At 38.7% G+C, this 23,594-nt stretch overlaps 1 protein-coding gene across 1 annotated transcript; it reads right to left on the bottom strand.

Annotated features, from left to right (window-relative positions):
* Positions 1-946: 946 nt before the first annotated feature.
* On the bottom strand, positions 947-1,545 carry LOC126471290 (uncharacterized). Its single transcript, XM_050099409.1, has 3 exons — positions 1,403-1,545; positions 1,115-1,271; positions 947-1,051 (listed from the first exon to the last, which is right to left on the bottom strand). Exons 1-3 carry the CDS (start codon positions 1,543-1,545, stop codon positions 947-949), a joined length of 405 nt encoding a protein of 134 aa, XP_049955366.1.
* Between the last annotated feature and the right edge of the window lie 22,049 nt (positions 1,546-23,594).

Here is a 23,594-nt window from a genome sequence, read left to right as displayed (position 1 = left end):
CACACACACACACACACATGCTCACACTGCTCAATCAGTTGCAGATGCAGACTTATAACTCCACTATCACAATGGATTATTGCTACATGAAATGTGAAAGGAGAATTGGGTAAGGTTCTTTTGTTTTTTAACAACTTAGTGGTCTGATCCAGGCCTTTTTCATATGCTTAATACAACCATTATCTCTGACAGTATTCTTTGTCATATTCAAAGTGGCATGATGTCCAGCGGTGTAGATTCCATTTCAAAAGTTGTATCTGAGCAAACTGGACAAACTGATTCACGGGTCAGAAATGTCAGAGACATTTCGCATCCAGTAGACCCCACATCTAAAGAATTACTGTTCATTTCAAACCAAACTTCTGATTAAAAGTTGCATACCAATGCCGTATGTTGCACTGGCCAACGCCAGTGGGAGGGGTTAGCGACTGACCCCACAACCATCACACATTCTCTATCTAGTATAAATCACATTACTTATGTATTTCCACAATTTTGCCAGATTAGAAGATTAAACTGTTGATTATTATTACTGGGAAAGAGTTTCTGGAACATTTTAGAAAAAATTAAATAGCTTTCTTACATTTATTTGTACTAATTTCACAATTACAAGGATTACTCAGATTCACATTCAGAACACTTTACAATATGAACTACTTCTTCTTTCTTGGTGTATGCAGGGCAGATATACTTCCTGCAAGAAGTGCAAGCCTTCATGTACTTACTGTCTTTGCTTCTGGAGCATAAGTAACAGCGTCCTTTCTGTGACAGATTATGCACAGCTGCACGTGTTACTTTCTGTCGCAGCTCTGTAACGTTGTTTCCTCTGCTCACAGCACCTTGATTTTGATTACACTCATACCCAAAAGTTGATAACACTGTAGTGTATTTTGAGTGTATGCCTACAGCATTTGGAGCGTGTCTTTTCATGTTGATGTCACAAAGTTCACGAGCAAGATGTTTCAGGTACTTCTTTCATCCAGAACTCTTTGTTGGGTAATTCCTTGTCCATTCCTTGTGTGTATCTTGAAATACACACATGAATTGTATGCTGTAATGTCAATCAAGTTGAAAAACACCACCATTGGCCATCGATGCAGCTGTACATTCTTACACGCTTATCGAATGTATCCACTCCTGACTTTGTACAATTGTAGAATAGGATGATGTCTGGCTTCTCTTCCATCACAGTCATATCATGATGTTGGGTTGACAAGACTGTAACAACCTTTCCTTTCTTAGGCACATATCTGGCTAAAGTGTCATCATCACTAAAGGCAAATCAGATCGTTCCCGGTGTAGCTTTTTTAGAGAAACAGGACGGAGCTTGTCACTTTGAATTGTACCAACTGTAGTTATTTTCTATTTCAAAAGATCATATGCTAGTGGAACAGTAGTGAACTTTCTGTCCATGGTAACATTCCTTCCAGATTGATTCAAGTTAGACATTTCAATTAATCTTCTAACTATTTCAGTGCCACTGTTATGGTTCTTTTCATTAACGTGCTTCCCAGCATAGGGATATGCAGCAAAGCAGTATTTCATATTTGAATCACATAACAGGTTCACCTCTATTCCACATTTTCCTGGTTTTGTTGGAATATACACTCCTGGATATGGAAAAAAGAACACATTGACACCGGTGTGTCAGACCCACCATACTTGCTCCGGACACTGCGAGAGGGCTGTACAAGCAATGATCACACGCACGGCACAGCGGACACACCAGGAACTGCGGTGTTGGCCGTCGAATGGCGCTAGCTGCGCAGCATTTGTGCACCGCCGCCGTCAGTGTCAGCCAGTTTGCCGTGGCATACGGAGCTCCATCGCAGTCTTTAACACTGGTAGCATGCCGCGACAGCGTGGACGTGAACCATATGTGCAGTTGACGGACATTGAGCGAGGGTGTATAGTGGGCATGCGGGAGGCCGGGTGGACGTACCACCGAATTGCTCAACACGTGGGGCGTGAGGTCTCCACAGTACATCGATGTTGTCGCCAGTGGTCGGCGGAAGGTGCACGTGCCCGTCGACCTGGGACCGGACCGCAGCGATGCACGGATGCACGCCAAGACCGTAGGATCCTACGCAGTGCCGAAGGGGACCGCACCGCCACTTCCCAGCAAATTAGGGACACTGTTGCTCCTGGGGTATCGGCGAGGACCATTCGCAACCGTCTCCATGAAGCTGGGCTACGGTCCCGCACACCGTTATGCCGTCTTCCGCTCACGCCCCAACATCGTGCAGCCCGCCTCCAGTGGTGTCGCGACAGGCGTGAATGGAGGGACGAATGGAGACGTGTCGTCTTCAGCGATGAGAGTCGCTTCTGCCTTGGTGCCAATGATGGTCGTATGTGTGTTTGGCGCCGTGCAGGTGAGCGCCACAATCAGGACTGCATACGACCGAGGCACAAAGGGCCAACACCCGGCATCATGGTGTGGGAAGCGATCTCCTACACTGGCCGTACACCACTGGTGATCGTCGAGGGGACACTGAATAGTGCACGGTACATCCAAACCGTCATCGAACCCATCGTTCTACCATTCCTAGACCGGCAAGGGAACTTGCTGTTCCAACAGGACAATGCACGTCCGCATGTATTCCGTGCCACCCAACGTGCTCTAGAAGGTGTAAGTCAACTACCCTGGCCAGCAAGATCTCCGGATCTGTCCCCCATTGAGCATGTTTGGGACTGGATGAAGCGTCGTCTCACGCCATCTGCACGTCCAGTACGAACGCTGGTCCAACTGAGGCTCCAGGTGGAAATGGCATGGCAAGCTGTTCCACAGGACTACATCCAGCATCTCTACGATCGTCTCCATGGGAGAATAGCAGCCTGCATTGCTGCGAAAGGTGGATATACACTGTACTAGTGCCGACATTGTGCATGCTCTGTTGCCTGTGTCTATGTGCCTGTGGTTCTGTCAGTGTGATCATGTGATGTATCTGACCCCAGGAATGTGTCAATAAAGTTTCCCCTTCCTGGGACAATGAATTCATGGTGTTCTTATTTCAATTTCTAGGAGTGTATATCCTTGTGGTTATTCCTGATATGCGGAGCGGCAGCGATCATTAAATAACAAACCACCTACATTAATACAACTTTATTATGCGAGAATATTTACATCTTATACAGTCGGCAGCACACAACAGAATGGAAAGCAATATGGCGGCGCACAGTAAGTCCGCATGGGTCAGAGAGCCTGCTGTGGCAGAAATTTATCACTCGTAGAGTCAATAGTTGCCACAGCCTGAATGGGCATCTCCCATGGAAGGTCAAAAGTTCTTCATCCACTGTGACTGACTCACTAGGCTTAAAAACGCAGGAAATTTACTAACTATCATGTTCCATACATCCCTGATAGGAGAAAATTTGTCAGTCTGTTTTCTAGCTGCTCGAGGTAGAGTATCATCAAAACGCAAGCACTTCAGTAAGCGCCTCAGTCTATGCTCCAAAAATGAAGCTTGATACATCGGATAGTTTTCTTTACTAAATATATCACATAACTGTCCTTGTTCTGTCTATGGACTCCACAGTTCAATAGAATTCCAATTGCTGACACAGTTTCTTCCCTTTCAGATCCTTTCGAATTTTTTATGAAAATATCTACAGATTATTCCCTAAGATTTCGAAGCTTTTGATTGGTACACATCAAAATGTTATCCAGGATGTTATTATCGAAGTACATGAGAAAAGTTTTACTCGTGTATCACGTTTTATCCCTTGCTTAGTTCCTTTTGGGGTTCTCATTACATTAGCAACAGACCTCCTCCTTTGATTTATGTAAGGGCTTCTCTTCCATATCATATTTGACGGGACCACCATGTCTTTTTCAAGTTGATCAATTTGTGCTTTCGGCCTGGGTTGTCTTCTTGTTGGTTGAATATCTATAAAAATATGAAAACATAACCGAACACTAGCAAACTAAGCACTCTACCGAGACACATATCCTAATATACCGCAAAATATCTGCAAAAAGTAATAAAAATCAATACTTACACTGTTCACTTTCATCCAGTTCGCTGCTGCCAGAAACTACTTGATCTGGAATTTCCATGACTACATCTTCAGTTTCGCTGCTTGAGCTTTCAGATAGTTCACCACTAAACTCATTGTCTGACCTCTCAAGCAAATTTCTAATTTTGTCATCTGTCAATTTCATCTTCTTGTACATTCCGTCAAATGCCACAAAGATATTACCTTCCACTCACCACACTGTTTACCGGTTGACTGTGAGTGGTGATTGTTAACCTGCTACACCTTCAGTTATAACAATCACTATAACTCAACAATGAGTGTAGTTCAAAAGCTGTTCTTATTGTCGATTGTAGCAATTATAATTATGATAAATGTCATGTATTTATTAAATAAACTACTGAACACCACAGGGAGTCTTAGCCTAAAAACTTCGTTGGTGTCAGTTACAGACACCCCTACCCCCCCCCCCCCCCCCCACTCAATTGGTATGCAACTTTTAATGATCGCTTATTTAGTGATTCTATGGTGTGCAGGATATATCCAGGTTTTGATTATATTACTACATTCTAACACAGCTGCATCTAAAATTATATTTGTCATTTCCTAGTACAGGTGTCTAACTAAAAGAAATTTTTTATATTTTTCCAAATGCTCTTGCTTTACAATTAGAGTTGCACTCTACCAAAGCTACAGTTTTGTAGTTTTGGTACAGTACATACATGACGTAATAAAGGGTAGGATTACTGACAGTATTGGTAGCATTGGTAGGGAAAGAAACATAAATGAATGTGTGGAAGAGAAACTGGGAGTTGATGACTTCTCTTTGTTTTGCACATAATCAGAACTGCATATCATTCAGTGTTAGACCACTGAGTATTTTATATCCGCAGAAAATATAAATTGTGCTTTATAGGTAATAAAAATTAGTTGATCATGTAACTTCTTTGCTTTTATGTAACCAAAGCAATCACTTTTGATGTAAGTACAGTTTACATGTATAAACATAAAGGAATGATATAATTATTGTAGTTACATTGTACTCAATAGAATGTTCTTCACCATGATCAAAGGCAAGAGTTTTCTGTTATTACTGAGATGTGTGAATGTCGTTGATGAATATCAACTTGATCAAGTGTTGGAAAAATGTTTAATATGGTTCTCTTTTGTGTTTCTTTTTCTAAGTTTATATTTTTTCAGAAATTGCATTTCCTATCATTATATGATAAATCTGTATTTTTTTAAATTTTTACAATGACATCTCTCTGTTTCTCACTACATATCAACAATTTTTGGATAAAACCAGAATTAAACATTGACAGTTTCAGTTTTGCTATAACTATTGTTTGTTTGTAAGTAGACAGGAGGATAACTATGGAGAACAAAAATGTTGCATAGGTTATGTGGCCCTTTATGTGTCCTCACTCAGTTTCTAGAGGTTCACTGCTTTCAGTTCCTAGGGGAAACTAGCAATGGATTGATCACATATGCAAACAAAGTGATCAAAATCAAATGATGCCCAATTCATATACAACATATCTAACATGCAGTGTAAATGTTTATTACATTAAGTGACCAAAGCTACTAGGAAAACTACCATAGTCTATATTTACTTATGATAGTCCAAGGTAGCTTATGACACTTTTATAACTCTATTTACCATATGTTTCCTTCATTCCCTTTACAAGAGGCCGTTATAGTTTAAAATAATTTTACAGTTTAATCATCACTGACAAAAACAAAAAAGATGGATCAAGTCAATATCAGTTTGAAGAAGCTCGGAATGTGTACTGTGTGCTGACTAGTAACAAGTTTAACCCAAGCCATTTTTAATAATATCTGAAAACTGTTATGCCATTAATTATATGTACAACGTACGTTTCTCTATCCCAGGACTCAGGTCCTGGGTATGCCCTTTGGCAAAACCTACCTCCCATTAACCTGGAATTGATTGTGTCCATCCCACACATCAAATAAACAAGTTTATCGTAACAAATTTTTATGCCCATTCCATCTGCTTGTACTGTGAAATGTTCACCCCTTTGAATGCACACATTTTCCAACTAATTATACTCTATTCCCGTAAAAAATTTCATATTAATACTCCCACTTTGTATTACAAAAGCAAGTTAAATTTCCTTTCTTCACTTGAAGGTGCTCTTGTCTAATCTCATTATCAATCAACTCTGCACTGCAGACCTATTCCTCTGCAAAAGATTGGTGACTAACCTAGGAGGTAAAGATTCCTTAACTAAAGAATCCAAATGAGATAATACACCAGAAATATTGTCTTCCAATTACCTGTATGTTTATTATTATTTAATTGGCAACTCTTGTCTCTGATGTTAGGAATATGTGCTGTGTATATGATTTTTTGTTAGGAGAATTCTCAAATCTAGTACAATTTTTCAGAGGAATACTGAACGTGATTTGACAAAAGAAGAAAATATGCAGACAGTTCATTGAAGAATCAAGACTCCTGATTAAATAATAAATAGAGCCTATACTCAAGATGGTGAACAGAAGAATCTGCGTAGATGTTAAAGAAAATATAAAGTGAATTTCCTTAAATCTATAAAATATTAGAAACAAAATGTTCATTGTGAAATAGTTTAAAGAGATATTTCCTTTCACATCAGAATACTTAATGTTTCGTGCTATGTAAAAATCTTAAAAATATTATCCACGTTTTTTGAATAACATATGAGGAAATGGGTAGACAAACCATTCAAACAAACACTTTCATATTCTAGCATACTCCCATGCATATTTTATATGCATGTTTTTTTGGGGGGGGAGGGGGGAGACGTATTGAAGTATATATGGGATGAGGGATACGATCTTACATATGTATGACTCAGTACATGCGATCACACAAAAAGAATCTTTTCAATCAATACATTTTACAACAAATAAAAGTACTTCTTTACAGTTTATTTCTAGTGTAGTGAATATACAGAAAGTGTAGGCTACCAGTAAAAGGTTTGTCATCTCATCATTATTTTATTTTTGAAAAAAGATGGTACTTTGAAGTTAAAGAAAGAACTACTTATTTATTGCACACTGCAGCTTTCTGTTACACAATCTATGTAATATGTAAGGAAAGATACAAAAATTTCCAAAATGGTGAAGATTTTATTTAAATTCTTTTATTTAAATTTAGTTCTTAATATCCTGAATGCAGCAGTGTACTTAGTTTCATTGAAAATATGTTATTTAAAGAGAGATCATGAAATTGTGATCTAGACAAAGTAGACATTATGTCAGATTTCTGGATGGACAAAAGTTACTTTGATTAATTTTTACATACCTCAGTTTATCATTCTGTTATCAACTTGCAAAAGGAAAAAATATATTGACTAAAAACCTATGAAGGAAAGAAAGTTTCAAATTCTAGTGCCTTTGATAATAAATTTGAAAATAATTTAAATAACAATTTCTTCTTTGATTTTTTAAAAATTACTAATACTGGATGGCTCTGTTTGGTGAAAGAGGAACATTATTTCTGCTTCCAGTCACAACCCAACCCGTACCACACATGCAGTGAGAAACTGAAGCACAATGAAGACCGAGATAAAATTTGAGTACAAAATTTATTGCAGACTCACATGCTAACACACAGTATGCTGTACTTTATTTATGAATAATATTTTATAAAATTAGTTTATCTGTAGCATACAGTTTAATTTCCTTGTGCAGAATACTGTAATAAATGATGTTTTGAATTACATGACTATTACAAGAACATATAATGGCATAAGGGAATAAGTGCTTCACTGTAAATTGAAAGTCTGGTGATCTATATCCAGTCAGTCCTATAATTTTTTGTCACTTATAATTTGTTTCACCTAGGCAATGATTTGATAAAAGCAACTTGCATAATGGTTTCAAGGCTATTTTAAATTGTAGGGCACCTTATAGATGAGTAGTAAACTTATTTCAACAATCATGACTAGTGAAACAGTGCAATCTTCTAGCTGAGCTAGCTTTAAAATCTTAATGGCATTGTATCTCCACTCACTCTCACATAATATAGTTTATCCAATAACAACAAAGAATTGGCAAATCAAGAATGTGATGACATATACATAAAAATCAAGAATGCTATTACACATCATACATAATTTTAACAACATAGCTTCATATGGCTTTCCTTTAAGCCATACCAAAACACACTATTGATAACGGCTCTTAAACCGTAAGATATCTATAACTGTATAACTGTGAACTGTAAAATAATACAGCCCAGACAGTGACATATATCACATTCAGTTTCTGATTATATTACTTCATTCTAACATAATTACTCCGAGGAATAACAAAATTAACTGCCAGTGGGCATTGATGTAAAGCAATGTGCAAAGTTGAAAATTTGTGCCAGACTGGAATTCAAACCTGAATTTTTCAGTTTCTTGCAAACAGTCTCCTTGAAACCCTCTGCCATCCAGACAATGTCACTGACAGATCCAAATTTCCAATGTAGCCACTGATGTAGTGTCCCTGCCTATTTGCCTCACTGCTCACAGTGATCACTGATTTCCATAGCAATTCAGGCTTGTTTGTGGAACTGCTCTGAAAAGATCATTGGGCCATCTCATCCTAGATGTGTATCTGGTGTTTGTTCTTTCAGACATGTGTAAAAGAATAGATACCACATATCTTTATCCAGGGCAATAGATTAGATTAGATTAGATTAGATTTACTTTCATTCCAATTGATCCGTAGTGAGGAGGTCCTCCTGGATGTGGAACATGTCAGAAAAACAACAATACATGACAAATATTTACAACTAAAACAAATAAGCTAATGTACCATTCCACAGGTCCCAAGTGGAATGATCGTCATTTTTAATGAACACTAAGAGTCATTTTACAAATACTAATGCACTGAATTTAAAATAAAAAACGTTTTTTATTTATTTATAAGGTAATAAACATGTAATACAACTACTGTAATACTTATTTACAATGAACACATTACTGCACTGAAATGGTGCAGAAGTTAGATTATACTTACACACACACACACATACACACACACACACACACACACACACACACACACACACACACAAATTTTCAGTGAACACATTACTGCACTGAAATTGTGCAGAAGTTATGTTGTACTTATATACAAATCAGTTGGTTTTACTAAGAAATTCATCAATGGAGTAGAAGGAGTTGGCCACCAATAAATCCTTTAGGCTTCTCTTAAACTGAATTTCATTGGTTGTTAAGCTTTTTATGGCTGCTGGCAAGTTATTGAAAATGTGTGTTCCTGAATAATGCACACCTTTTTGTACAAGACTAAGTGACTTTAAATTCTTGTGAAGATTATTCTTATTTCTAGTATTGATTCCATGAATTGAGCTGTTGGTTTGAAAAAGTGATATATTTTTAATGACAAATTTCATTAAGGAATAAATATACTGGGAAGCTGTAGTTAGTATCCCTAGTTCCCTAAACAGGCTTCTGCAGGATGTTCTTGAGTTCACACCACATATAATTCTTACTGCACGTTTTTGTGCCCGGAAAACTTTAGCTTGGCTTGATGAATTACCCCAAAAAATAATCCCATATGACAGCCCAATGATCCTTTCAGTGTGGGTATACAAACAAGATTGGATTTTTGATGTGTCCAAAAGAGAAGACACCTCATATTCAAGGTGTTTAAAAAGTGATAGTCAATATTCAGAGATATGACAGGAATGATCATTCGAAACAAAAAAGTCAAGTAAACATGGGCCCAAACGCATACCTTACGAGCTATCTATGAGCAATTCTTGATCTTCGACACTGTGAAACAAATCTCTTCTACTGCAAGCTCTTTGCTTTCTGTGGTAGTATGGATCAAAAAAAGAAAAAAAGTCCAGTAAATATGTGCCCTAAAATACTTACCTTAAGAGCTATGAGCATTTGTTCATTTTCGCTCTTTGCAACACAACTCTTCTAATGAACAAGAACTCATGACTTTTAAGGTATGCATTTTAGAACACATATGCATTTTTTTTCTTGTTTTGGTCCATACTACCACTTCCCAATACAAGGAAAGCAAAGAGCTAGCAGTAATAGATTTGTTTCACAGTGTCGAAGATGAAGAATTGCTCGTAGCTCTTAAGGTATGCATTTTAGACACTATGTTTTGTTGACTTTTTTGTTTCGAATAATCATTCTTGTCATATTCCTGAATATTGACCAGCAGTTTTGAAACACCCTGTATACAACTAGCATAAGACAGACCGATGATACTTTCAGTGCAAATGCACAGGCAACTCTGAACAACTATGGGACTCAGTGATCACTGTGAGTAGTGAAGGTAATGGGCAGGGGCACTACATCAGCAGTGTGTGGCTAAGTTGGAAATCTGAGTCAGTTAAGGATTGTGTCCAGATGGCTGAGATGATCAGAGCAATTGTTCGCACGAACCAGAGAAATCTGGGCTCAAGTCCCAGTCCTGCTCAAATTTTCAATTTTCTCCATTGATTTATATCAATGCCTACTAACAGTTAATGTTGTTACTCCTTTTATTGATTGTCATATAAGGCTTCTGCATGAAATACGGCATCTGTTTTTTCACACATGTCCAAAAGAGCAGACACGACATATATAAATTCTAACAAAGTTGCATCTAAAATTATGCTTGTCATTTACTAGTACAGCTGTCTAACTTAAAGAAATTTATCAGGTGTCTCTTGAATTTTGACATGTGATATTGCTTTACAATATGTTTCCTTCATTCCCTTTACAAGAAATCATTGTGGTTTTGAATAATTTTACAGTCTAATCAGTGCCAGATGCACAAATGTATTAACACAATATTAGTTTGAAGAAGTCCAAAATGTAACAGATGTAACCCAAGCCATTTTAATGATATATGAAAACTAATGGGTCGTTCATCATATGTACAACATGTGTTTCCCCACCCGAGAGTTCAGAAGATCTTGGGTATGCTCTGTAACTCCCACTACTCTGGAATTGACCATGTCAGTCCCACCCATCAATAAACCAATTTAAAAATGGCTTGAGTTACAATTGTTACTAGTCAGTACACATTACACCTTCTGGCATTATTCAAACTGATACTTAGTTGATACATTTGTATGTTTGGCATGGCAAGATGTGAATTCATTTTGTGAAGGCCTTTTTTCTGGGAGAGGGCAAAGGCAGCTGCCCTTCTATGTTCCTCACTGAATAAACCCTTAGTTTTCCCTAAAACTTGTAGAAGTAATTGGGTGCAGATCATTTGTGTGTGTTAATGAAGTGTTGACGACTACAATTTGGGACATTTTTAAAGTGCTTTTTTTTTCTTACTTGCTGTAAGGAAAGGGGGAACAGTTCCTTGAATTTTTGGTTTAAATTTTCATTACATACAAGGCTCTATAAGGTACAGTACATTTGTACTCGGATTTGGAAAGGCTGAACTTTGTACCGGTATCTGGAATGAGAAATCATGATGTCATTGGTGATATGATGATAACTGGGTGATGAAGATACTAAGAAAATGTGGACAACAAATGTGGTACATGGTTCTTAGGGCTGCATACAGCTTTTGCTGTATATGTGTCAGGGGTGGATTCTAGGTCCTCTTTAGGTTCATCTGCTGTGATATCTGCATCAACCTACTTAATGTATGTAGTGAGGATTAGTAGGACTCGTTCCACATCATTACGAAATATCGTACTCATGATCCATGGAACTAGTATTAATCTAATCTAATCTAATCTTGATGTTTGTGCTTGTTAGGGATGTGGAGAATTAAGAGACAGGACTAAATGTTTTTGCACATAATTTATGATAGGAGAAAGTGGAAATAAGGACTTAAGGAAGTTCTGGATTATAGAATCTTTTAGGAGCATAGGGTTGGATGTGTTTAGGTTGGGGGCATATTTTCTTATTTCAGAATATGGGAGTTTGGGGTTTTGGAATATAGTATCAGGTCAGAATCATATAAAAGTGTGGTTTGTGATGTACTACAATGAAATTTCATGTATTCATATGCATGCATTTTACACAGCAGCTTAGAGCAATGTCATTCTTGGGGTTATATTTGGGATTAGGTTGTGTGTGGTTGTTGACTGGGCTGTTGTGTGGGTTTTGCTGCAGTGGGACGTCTCATGTGAAGTGTGGTCAGTGCCATAAGATGCTGATGATGTTAGTTCAGTTAAGTTTGATACTGATAAGACTAGTACTACCGCATGTGACTTTTTATGCTGTGCCCTGGTGCAGTTTTATTGTTGCAGTTGGTGAATACAAGGCAGGAGTCCAGTTAATACAAACAAAATGTTTGGGTGTTACAATTGGAGAAGTCACTGTAAGAAGGGAGTCAGAAGAAAAACTGTGAAAAAAAGACAGGTATAATGTGTATGGGATGAGGGATATATGGAGTGCAACATGGCAACATATAGATGACTATTGTTGTTGATTTAGTCACTTAGCAGAGACACTGCTGATAGTGATAATGAAAATGATGCAGCTGAAATTCACCATTTAAGTGTCTGGGTGAGTTTGTTAAGGCTGAAGCCATGCCATTTAGGATAGCAGATGTTATGCAATTGACTGTACTAGAGCATGCTAAAATTAATGCCTCCAGATTTTTTATGTGAAAACTCCTAAAGATATTTAAATAAAACAAATGTTATTAACATTGTACATCATTATTCTACATGGCTACATATTTGCAGCCCTCTGCCAGTAGTAGGCTCTGAATTGTAGCATGTAACATCATGGTGTGTAACGTAACTATGTCAGTACATGGTAACAGCATGCTGTAATTGAGTTTAGAATTTGAAGACTTTTTCCACACTTGGAGCACCCTGTCCTTCAGCAGGACAATGCCACACTATACATGAGCACTGCGATATCTCCAACAGCCGACGTCTTGGGTTCACTGTCATCAATCATTCTCCATAGAGTTCTGACTTCGCCCCATCCAATTTTCATGTTGTTGTTGTTGTGGTCCTCAGTCAAAAGACTGGTTTGATGCAGCTGTCCATGCTACTCCATCCTGTACAAGCCTCATCATCTCCAATGTCTCTAAATCTGATTACTGCAGTCATGCTTCCAAAACTGAAAAGAACACTTTCAAGGACTTCACTTTGATAGTAACAAACTGGTACAAGCAGAGGACAGGTTGTAGCTCTGTCAACAGAGTGAAACATTCTACAGTGATGGTATCAACAAACTGGTCTCTTGTTGGGAGAAATGGGTTCATTTCCAGGGTAACTATGTTTGGAAAGAAGTACCTATACAGATGTTATGAATAATGGTGTAGAATGTTAACAACATTTGTTTTATTTAAACAAACTTCAAGAGTTTTTACATAATAAATTCAGGGCAATACATTTCAGCACACCCTTGAAATAAAAACAATGGCATTGAAGGTAATTCAGATAACTGTAGTAACACTGGTGATATCACAATAGAAAGCTCAGATCTTTGTTTGTGTTAAAAAAAAAAAAAAGAAACAGTTATGTATGTGGAACCTAACTGAATCGTGAACAGAAATTTAGAGTAGCTCAAAATTTAGTATTGCATTATTAGATGACAGGGCTGTACTGAGAGTATTAGTGTGGAGTAGAAGGCAAGGGTTGCCACAGTCCCACCATCATACCATGAATTGAGGCCAGATCATGATTCTGAATGGGAAAGAAGAGGAATGATGGGGAGACCTGATGCAAGGAAAGTTAGAAAAGACAAGGAATGATATATATCAGGGTGGAGTTAATTGTCTGGGAAAGGAAGACTGTTGAATATGTCTTGGAAGAGAATACAGGAAGTATTTAGTTGTAGAGTTGCTGTATATTCAGCATGAATGGTTAATAGAGGTGAAATGATGGTATTACCATTCATGATAAGTACGCTGAGGTTCAAATCATGGGCATACAGAAGGGGGCAGGATGGGTTTAGTGTTCAGACTACCTCTGAAATATTCTAAGTATATGGCACAGGCATCTACACATACATCTACATTTATACTCCGCAAGCCACCCAACGATGTTTGGTGGAGGGCTCCTTACATGCCAGTCATTACTTCCCTTTCCTGTTCCAGTTGTGTATGGGAAGAACGACTGCCAGAAAGCCACAGTGTGTGCTCAAATCTCTCTAATTTTACATTCATGATCTCCTCTGGATGTATAAGTAGGGGGAAGAAATATATTCGATACCTCATCCAGAAACGCACCCTCACGAAACCTGGACAGGAAGCTACACCGCGATGCAGAGCGCTCCTCTTGCAGAGTCTGCCACTTCAGTTTGCTAAACATATCCGTAACGCTATCACTCTTTCCAAATAACCCTGTGATGAAACGCGTCGCTATTCTTTGAATATTCTCTATCCCCTCTGTCAACACGACCTGGTATGGATCCCACAATGATGAGCAATACTCAAGTATAGGTCGAACAAGTGTTTTGTAAGCCACCTCCTTTGTTGGTGGACTACATTTTCTAAGGACTATCCCAATGAATATCAACCTGCCACCCGCCTTACAAACAATTAATTTTATATGATCATTCCACTTCAAATCGTTCCATACGCATACTCCCAGATATTTTACAGAAGTGACTGCTACCAGTGTTTGTTCCGATATCATATAATCATACAATAAAGGATCCTTCTTTCTATGTATTCGCAATACATTACATTTGTCTATGTTAAGGGTCAGTTGCCACTCCCTGCACCAAGTGCCTATCTACTGCAGATTCTATGCATTTTGCTGCAATTTTCTAACTTCTCTGTATACTACAGCATCATCCACAAAAAGCCACATGGAACTTCTGATACTATCTACTAGGTCATTTATATATATTGTGAAAAGCAATAGTCCCATAGCACTCCCCTGCAGCACACCAAAGGGTACTTTGGCATCTGCAGATGTCTCTCCATTGAGAACAACATGCTGTGTTCTATTTGCTAAAAACTCTTCAATCCAGCCACACAACTGGTCTGATACTCCGTACTTTGTTTATCAGGTGACAGTGCGGAACTATATCGAACACCTTCCAGAAGTCAAGGAAAATGACATCTACCTCGGAGCCTGTATCTAATATTTTCTGCATCTCACGAACAAATTAAGCCAGTTGGGTCTCACACGATCGCTGTTTTCGGAATCCATGTTCATTCCTACAGAGTAGATTCTGGGTTTCCAGAAATGACATGATACGTGAGCAGAAAACATATTCTAAAATTCTACAACAGATCTATATCAGAGATATAGGCCTATAGTTTTGCGCATCTGCTTGACGACCCTTCTTGAAAACTGGAACTACCTGTGCTCTTTTCCAATCATCTACATTGGCCTATGTGCAGTATGGCATGTTGAATCCCTGGATCCCTTGTGTTCCCATACTTACTGTATTTTGCACAGCTTCTAATACATTCCTTACACAGTTAGTTCCTTACAGCCATGATATTCCCTGAACTGACGCACAGGGTGGCTCATTCTGGAGAAGCTGTTTAAAGGAAAAGTACCATAAATTTTTCTGTAACATTGGTTAAAAAAGGGTTCATTCTGTCAGGTCTGAGTGAAGCTATTAAATAAAAGAAGTTCTTGGTTAAATTGCTTCTGATGTAGTGTTACTTTAGTAATATGCATTCTACTACAAAGTCTGCCCTAACACATAGTTCCTGATGTGAAAGGGTATACTTGCTCATATTTTTTACTATTCTGTTCATTCTCTCTCTAGTGTAGAACTGGTGACCTTCTGTCCAAAGTATCATAAATATTATGAGTTAGTAAACAGTAAGAAACTTGAGACTATGGTCATCAGTTTACTATTCTCACACAGTAATGAACAGTTACCCAATACTCAGTAATCTGAAGTTCCTGAAATGTGACTACATATCACGCATGCCATGTGGAATTCTGAGGCCCATCGGAAGAAAGTCACAGTTTTTGCAAAAATCCAGAAATTTCAGAAACATAATTTACAACAGACCTTATCAGTTTCCAAACCACTAATTATCTGAGCAAGAGAAAATTACAACATTTTTACGAAATTAATTGTGCACAGAACAACAGGTCATCACAATACTAAACCTCGGTCATGACTCTTTGAGATGAGCGAACGCAAATTTCTCCTGCTTCCAAAGAAGACTGGTTTCCTCTCTGAAAGGTTGTAATAAATTAGTGGCAGTCAAATGAAAGCAAGACAACTGGTAAACAGTAAGTAAACTATTTATTGTCATATTTCAAATGTAATTGCAATAACTGTTAATACATTTACCCCAGTGGGAGGCGAGATGGTCAACGCCTTCCTGGTAAAATATTTTTCGAAGTCTATAGAACTGTGATTGTACCCGGGTGTGCACCTCTTCAAACAAATGGCTCTGAGCACTATGGGACTTAACTTCTGAGGTCATCAGTCCCCTAGAACTTAGAACTACATAAACCTAACTAACCTAAGGACATCACACACATCCATGCCCAAGGCAGGATTCGAACCTGCAACCATAGCGGTTCCAGACTGAAGCGCCTAGAACCGCTCGGCCACTCAGGTTGGTGCACTTATTCATCTGAAGCAAATCGACAGGCATGAATGTCTTTCTTCAGTGCTACAAAAATACAGAAATCGCATGGGGAGAGATTGGGACTGAATGGAGGATGGGCAGGCCACAAGTTACCAAAGTTGTTTTGACTACACTACAGGAGTTTCACTGGGATGCTCTTACACATTCTCCATTCACTCTCTATCTCTCCCCGTGTGGTTTGCATATTTTTGGAGGCCTGAAGAAACACATTTCTGCCCTTCAATTTTCTTTGGATGAAGACGTGTGCGGACGGATACTGTCATGGTTCTGTCAGCAACCAAAAACATTTCTCCATAAGAGCACTTACCGTCTTGTCTCATAGTGAGATAAATGTATTAACAGCTACTTCTGAAATAACAAACAGTTTCCTTATTTTTATTCCATCTGTTCCGTTTTCATTTGATTGCTTTTCTAGATAGCACAATTATTTTCTTGCTTAACGAATTCGCAACTCTGAATTTCATCTACTGGTATGTATTTCCCCAACTTTATGTTTTTCAAAAAGGAAATAAATTGGAAACAACCCCAGCTTTACCTGTCTTGAGGATAGAAGTAAATATGTAGTTCCCAGACTTCTTAAAATGGTTATTTTCCAATAAGTATTTCGTTCCATGACCATGGAGACTTCTCCTAAATGTGGTCCCACGGAACAATAAATAAATAAATAAATAAATAAATCTATGTAGTCTATATGACACATTGTAAGATTACACTACTGGTATGTTTTTCACATGCTCATCCATCTATTTTTAACAAGAGTCATACTGTCACATAAGAGATGTGTGAGAAAAGTAATGAGACTGGTAATGCAGTGAGCGATCTGGCAATGCTGTGTTGTTCTGCTTCTGTAGATTGGTGTATACGTCCCTTATAGATGCTCAGTCCCGGTTTCAGCTCCATACAGCCTTCATGTGATTTTTGAGAGCGCTATCAGTGAAACTGCGTTTTTATTTTGTGTTACAAAAATGGAACAACGGACTTTAGAGCAGCATTATACGATGAAGTTTTGTGTTAAACTTGGGGAATCCTTGAGTGTGAGCTTTGGAAAGTTGAAACAGCCCTATGGAGAACATTCCTTATAAAGAGAACATGTTTTTCGCTGGCACAAATCATTCTGGAAGGCTGAGAACGCATTGAAAATGAACTTCGCTCAGGGAGATCTTCAACTCCAAAAACCGACAAAAACGTCGAACTTGTGCATGCTCTTATGAGATCAGACCGACTTTTAACAATAAGGATGATAGGTGACCTGTTAAATTCAAATACTTTCACCATACATAAATTTTTGACCAAAGTTTGGCACGTGAGACAGATTTGTGCCAAAATGGTCCCGAAAAACCTCACAACTGAGCAGAAGGACTGTCGAAGAAATGTGTTCATTGATCTTCTTGAGAGGACTGCCAATGATAACGAATGCTACAGTCTTGTGATACACAATTACACTCCGATGCACCACTGCAGGCTTACTGTAACCCTTGGACCTTCACATTGACGATGAAATACAGAAATTGAAATGGGATTGAATATACAAAAATTACAATGCCAGCTTATGTCTACGGGGTGTAATGCTTCAAACAGTCTCTGCTTGAACCTTACCTGGGAGTCCAGTAGTAGTTTCCGATGCACCACTGCAGGTTTACTACTATAACCCTTGGACCTTCACATTGACGATGAAACACAGAAATATCACCAGGATTGAGTACAAAAAGGCACAATGCCGACTTCTGTCCAGGGGGAATAACGCTTCAAACAGAGTGTCCTTTGAAACTTTCCTAGGAATCCAGTATTAGATTCTGATGCATCACTGCTGCTTTACTGTAAACCTTCTACCTTCATACTGACAATGAAACACAGAAATTCCATCGGAACTGAATACAAAATATCACACTGCCGACTTCTCTCCAGGGGGAGTAATGCTTCGAACAGAACGTGCTTTTTCCTGGAAGTACAATAGTAGATTTCGATGCACCACTGCATGATTACTGTTACCCTAGGACCTTCACATTGATGATGAAACACAGAAATTGCATCGGGATTGAATACAAAAAGCACAACGCCTGCTTCTGGCAAGGGGGAGTAACGCTTCAAACAGCTGTGCTTTGAACATTTATTGGGAGTCCAGTAGTACATTCTGATGCACCACAGCAGGCTCACTGTAACCCTTCAGCGTTCACTTTGACGATGAAACTCAGAAATTGTATCGGGATTGAGTACAAAAAGAACAATCCCGAATTCCATCCAGAGTGAGTAACGCTTCAAACAGTATGTGCTTTGGACCTTTCCTGGGAGTCCAGTATTAGATTACGATGCACCATTGCTCCACTAATGTAACCCTTGTCCCTTCACATTGACGATGAATAATAGATATTGCATCAGGATTGAATATAAAATGCACAATGTTGACTTCCGTCCAGAGTGAGTAATGCTTTAAATAGTCTGTGCTTTGAACCTTTCCTGGGAGTCCAGTAGTACAAAATGGTTCAAATGGCTCTGAGCACTATGCGACTTAACTTCTGAGGTCATCAGTCGCCTAGAACTTAGAACTAATTAAACCTAACTAACCTAAGGACATCACACACATCCATGCCCGTGGCAGGATTCGAACCTGCGACCGTAGTGGTCGCTTGGCTCCAGACTGTAGCACCTAGAAACGCACTGCCACTCCGGCCGGCTCCAGTAGTACATTCTGATGCACCACTGCAGGCTTACTGTAAACCTTGGACCTTCACATTGACAATGAAACACAGAAATTGCATCGGGAATGAATACAAAAGGCACATTGAAAACTTATTCCAGGAGGAGTCACATTTCAAACAGTCTGTGATTTGAACCATTCCTGGGAGCCCAGTAGTAGATTCCGATGCACCACTGTAGGCTTACGGTAACCCTTGGACCTTAACATTGACGATGAAACACACAAATTGTATCTAGATTGAATTCAAAAGGCACAGTGCCGACTTCCGTCCAGAGTGAGTAACGCTACAAACAGTATGTGCTTGATCCTTTCCTGGTAGTCCAGTAATAGATTCTGATGCACCATTGCAACATTACTGTAACTCTTGGACCTTCACATTGATGATGAAACACAGAAATTGTATCGTGATTGAATACAAAATGCACAATACACACTTGTGTCCAAGGGGGGGGGGGGGGAGGGGGGAATTCTAAATTCAACACATTAATCTGTCAAAATAGTAAATTAATTAATATTAATCAATATAATAAAAAATATTTCAACCATATGGTCCTTTCGTACTAATATGGATTAATAATCTTAAGATAGATATCAACCTGGCTCACGCCGGGTTAACGCTTCAAACAGTCTGTGTTAAAAACAATCCTGGAAGACCAGTATTAGATTGTGATTCACCACAACATGTTTATTGTAACCCTTAAACCTTCACATTGACAATGAAACACAGGAATGGCATCGGGATTGAATATAAAATGCACAATGACTACTTCTGTCCAGGGGAAATAACGATTCATACAGTCTGTGATATGAAACTTTCCTGGGGGCCAGCATTACATTCTGATGCACCACAGCAGGCTTACTGTACCCCTTGGACGCTCTCACTGATGATGTAACACAGAAATTGCATCCGGATTGATTGCAAAAGGCTCAATGCCGACTTCTGTCCAGGGGGAGTAACGTTTCAAACAGTCTGTGCTTTTTCCTGGGGGTACAATACTAGATTTCTGTGCGCCACTGCAGGTTAACTCTTGCCCTTTGACCTTCACATTGACGGTGAAACACACAAATTGCATCGCGATTGAATACAAAAGGCACAATGCCGGCTTCTGTAAACGGGGAGTAACGCTTCAAGCAGTCTGTGCTTTGAACCTTTCCTGGGAGTCCAGTAGCAGATTCTGATGCACCACTGCAGGTTTACTGTAATCCATGGACCTTCTTACTGACGATAAATCACAGAGGTGGCATCGTGAATGTACAGAAAAAGCACAATGCCGACTACTGTCCAGGGGGATAGATGCTTCAAATAGTAGGTGCTTTGAACCTTTCCTGTGAGTCCTGTGAGTGTATTAGAATCTGATGCACCTCTGCAGCTTTACTGTAACCCTTGGAATTTCACATTGACGATGAAACACAAAAATTGCATTAGGGTTGAATACAAAAGGCACAATACACACTTGTGTCCAGGGGGAGTAACGCTTCAAACAGTCTGTGTTAGAAACTTTCCTGTTAGACCAGTATTAGATTATGATTAACCATGACATGTTTACTGTAACCCTTGGGCCTTCATATTGACTTTGAAACATGGAAATTGAATCGGGATTGAATACAAAATGCACAATGACGACTTCTCTCCAGGTGGAGTAACGCTTCATACAGTCTGTGATATGAAAATTTCGTGGTAGACCAGTATTAGATTCCGATGCACCACAGCAGGTTTACTGTGTCCCTTGGACTTTCACACTGACGATGTAACACATAAATTTCATCGAAATTGAATGCAAAAGGCACAATGCCGACTTCTGTTCAGGGGGAGTAACGCTCCAAAACGTCTGTGCTTTTTCCTGGGAGTACAATAGTGGATTCCTGGGCACCACCGCAAATTTACTGTAACCCTTGGACGTTCACACTAATGATGAAACAAAGATATTGGATCTGGATTGAATACAAAAGGCACAACGCACACATGTGTCCAGGGGGAGTATCGTTTCTAACAGACTGTGCCTTTTCCTCGGAGTACAATAGTACATTTCGATGCACCACTGCAGCTTTACTGTTACCCTTGGACACTCACATTGACAATGAAAGACACAAACTGCATCCGGATTGAATACAAAAGGCACAATGGCAACTTTTGTCCAGGGGGAGTAACGCTTCAAACAGTCTGTGCTTTGAGCCATACCTGGGAGTCCAGTAGTAGATTCCAATGCACCACTGCAGGCTTACTGTAACTGTTGGACCTTCACATTGATGATGAAACACAGAAATTGCATCGGGATTGCATACTAAAGGTACAATGGTGCCTTCTGTCCAGGGGGAGTAACGCCTCAAACAGTCTGTGTTTTGTACCTTACCAGGGAGTCTAGTAGTAGATTCCGATGCACCCCTTCAGGTTTACCATAACTCTTGGACCTTCGTATTGACGATTAAAGACATTTTATTGTTCAATCACAATGAACTGTAAGAGAAATTAAGTTTTTATGGGATAGCTTGTTCAGCACATGCCAGGTTTAGTTCCTACTTATGAATCAGGATGAAGAATGTTACACTAGGCCAGGTGAGTGATACAAAGAGGGACACAGGTTTCCAGCATGCTGGGTTGTTGAAGGGCCAGCAACTTGTGATACCATTTCAATATGACAAACAGCTAAAGTTGCAAAATGCTCTTTTAGTTACTCGATGGTGACCAGTTTCAGGTTTTTATTGATAACCCATTCTTAGATCATCCATCCAAGCACAACAAATATTATTCCTCACAGCAAGAAATCATGACAGTTATTAGCAAAGTTGAGTACAGTGCAAATGACCATGAAACGTATCCAGTTTTGTGATCACTTTCATTGTACTCTGTGCATACTGATTGTAATGGAGTTTCGGTGTGTGGAGTAACATTTATTCTGATTGGATGGATGATTTGAGGATGGGATATGAAGAAAAACTCAAAACTAGACACGATCAAGTAATAGAAAGAGATATTTTCCAACTTTTGTTACTTGTCATTTTGAAATTGCAAAGAGGGACACCATATCACCTTCATGGGGAGAAATTACACTGATTAATCCAAAGAGTTATATTTTGGGCCCATTGCTGTTCATGTCTAATGTTAGTGATCGATCACTTTCTCCTAGGATAACTCTCCACTTAGGCAAAAAGTATTCACTACACAAAACGAAGTAATTAGAATTAATTATGGTGTCAACACATATAAATCTTCCAGGAATCTGTTAAGCGATATGGAATATTAAACACATCCTTGCAGCACATTTATTCACTCATTAAATTCATTTTCAACACATTGTAGTTTGAAAGTAACAGAGATATTCGCCAATACAACACTAGAATAAAAAGTGATCTGCACTTAACTTTGGTGAATCTAACTGTGCCACAGAAAGGAATGCAATTATCAGCTATAAAACTCTTTGATATCCTATCCAAAGATATAAAATATCTGACAGATAGCATAAGTGTTCTCAGATATACAGGGTGGTCCATTGATAGTGACTGGGCCAAATATCACACGAAATAAGCATCAAATGAAAAAACTACAAAGAACTAAACTCATCTACCTTGAAGGGGGAAACCAGATGGAGCTATGGTTGGCTCGCTAGATGGCGCCACCATAGGTCAAACGGATATCATCTGCATTTTTTAAAATAGGAACCCCCATTTTTATTACATATGCATGTAGTACATAAAGAAATATGAATGTTTTAGTGGTATTCATTTCTAGAATAGAAGTAGAGGAAACAATTTCAGTTTATATTGACACTTGATATACCTGTTGTTATGAAGTAAGTGCTGAAATAGTTTTATGGCAGCATATTTCAAACGTTTCTGAGCTGTTGTAAGCTTTAGCTGTCAGTAATAAAGTTGTACTGTTTCTTTTGGTGATGCAGATCTGAGTATTAATATTCATTTCAAACAGTGATGGATTACTTAAGACAGATGTCATTAGTGAATATATGTTAGGAGAGATACCAAGTAAATGGCAGTTTGTGATGATGGCATATTATATTCACCATTTGCATTTGTGTAATAAACACTTTTATTCTTAAAATATAGCTCTGTGTGTCATGAGTGCAGAAAATCAAAGGTTGTTTATTAAAATACATGGCCAATGCACTTTGTTAATTTGGAAACAGTATACACTACCTGACAAAATGTGTAAAGCACCCAGAATGCTAGAAAAAAACAAAATGAAACTTCATGGATTGATACAGTATGTATTTTAGCTATTACAGTATCAATTCAAATTGGTATAGAACTTGGCAGTATGATGTCATATCTCTTCTGGCCTGCATGCATGCACTGACTATGTTTGGAATAATGCCATAAAAACTGTTATATCATCTCCCGAGGCAAGCTGGACAACAGTCGTGACTAGCCTTTGGTATCTTTGATA

This window comes from Schistocerca serialis, chromosome 3, assembly GCF_023864345.2.
Source record: "Schistocerca serialis cubense isolate TAMUIC-IGC-003099 chromosome 3, iqSchSeri2.2, whole genome shotgun sequence".
NCBI lineage: Eukaryota > Metazoa > Arthropoda > Insecta > Orthoptera > Acrididae > Schistocerca > Schistocerca serialis.
The sequence above is the reverse complement of the archived record's forward strand: the minus strand, read 5'-3'. Positions and strand labels throughout refer to the sequence as shown.

Coding starts and splice junctions, on each gene's coding strand:
- LOC126471290 (XM_050099409.1), bottom strand. CDS start 1,545: ATGAAATACTGCTTTGCTGCATATCCCTATGCTGGGAAGCACGTTAAT. Junction 1,272..1,402: donor AATGTTACCATGGACAGAAA/GTTCACTACTGT, acceptor ATTTGCCTTTAG/TGATGATGACACTTTAGCCA. Junction 1,052..1,114: donor TGGATACATTCGATAAGCGT/GTAAGAATGTAC, acceptor TTGACATTACAG/CATACAATTCATGTGTGTAT.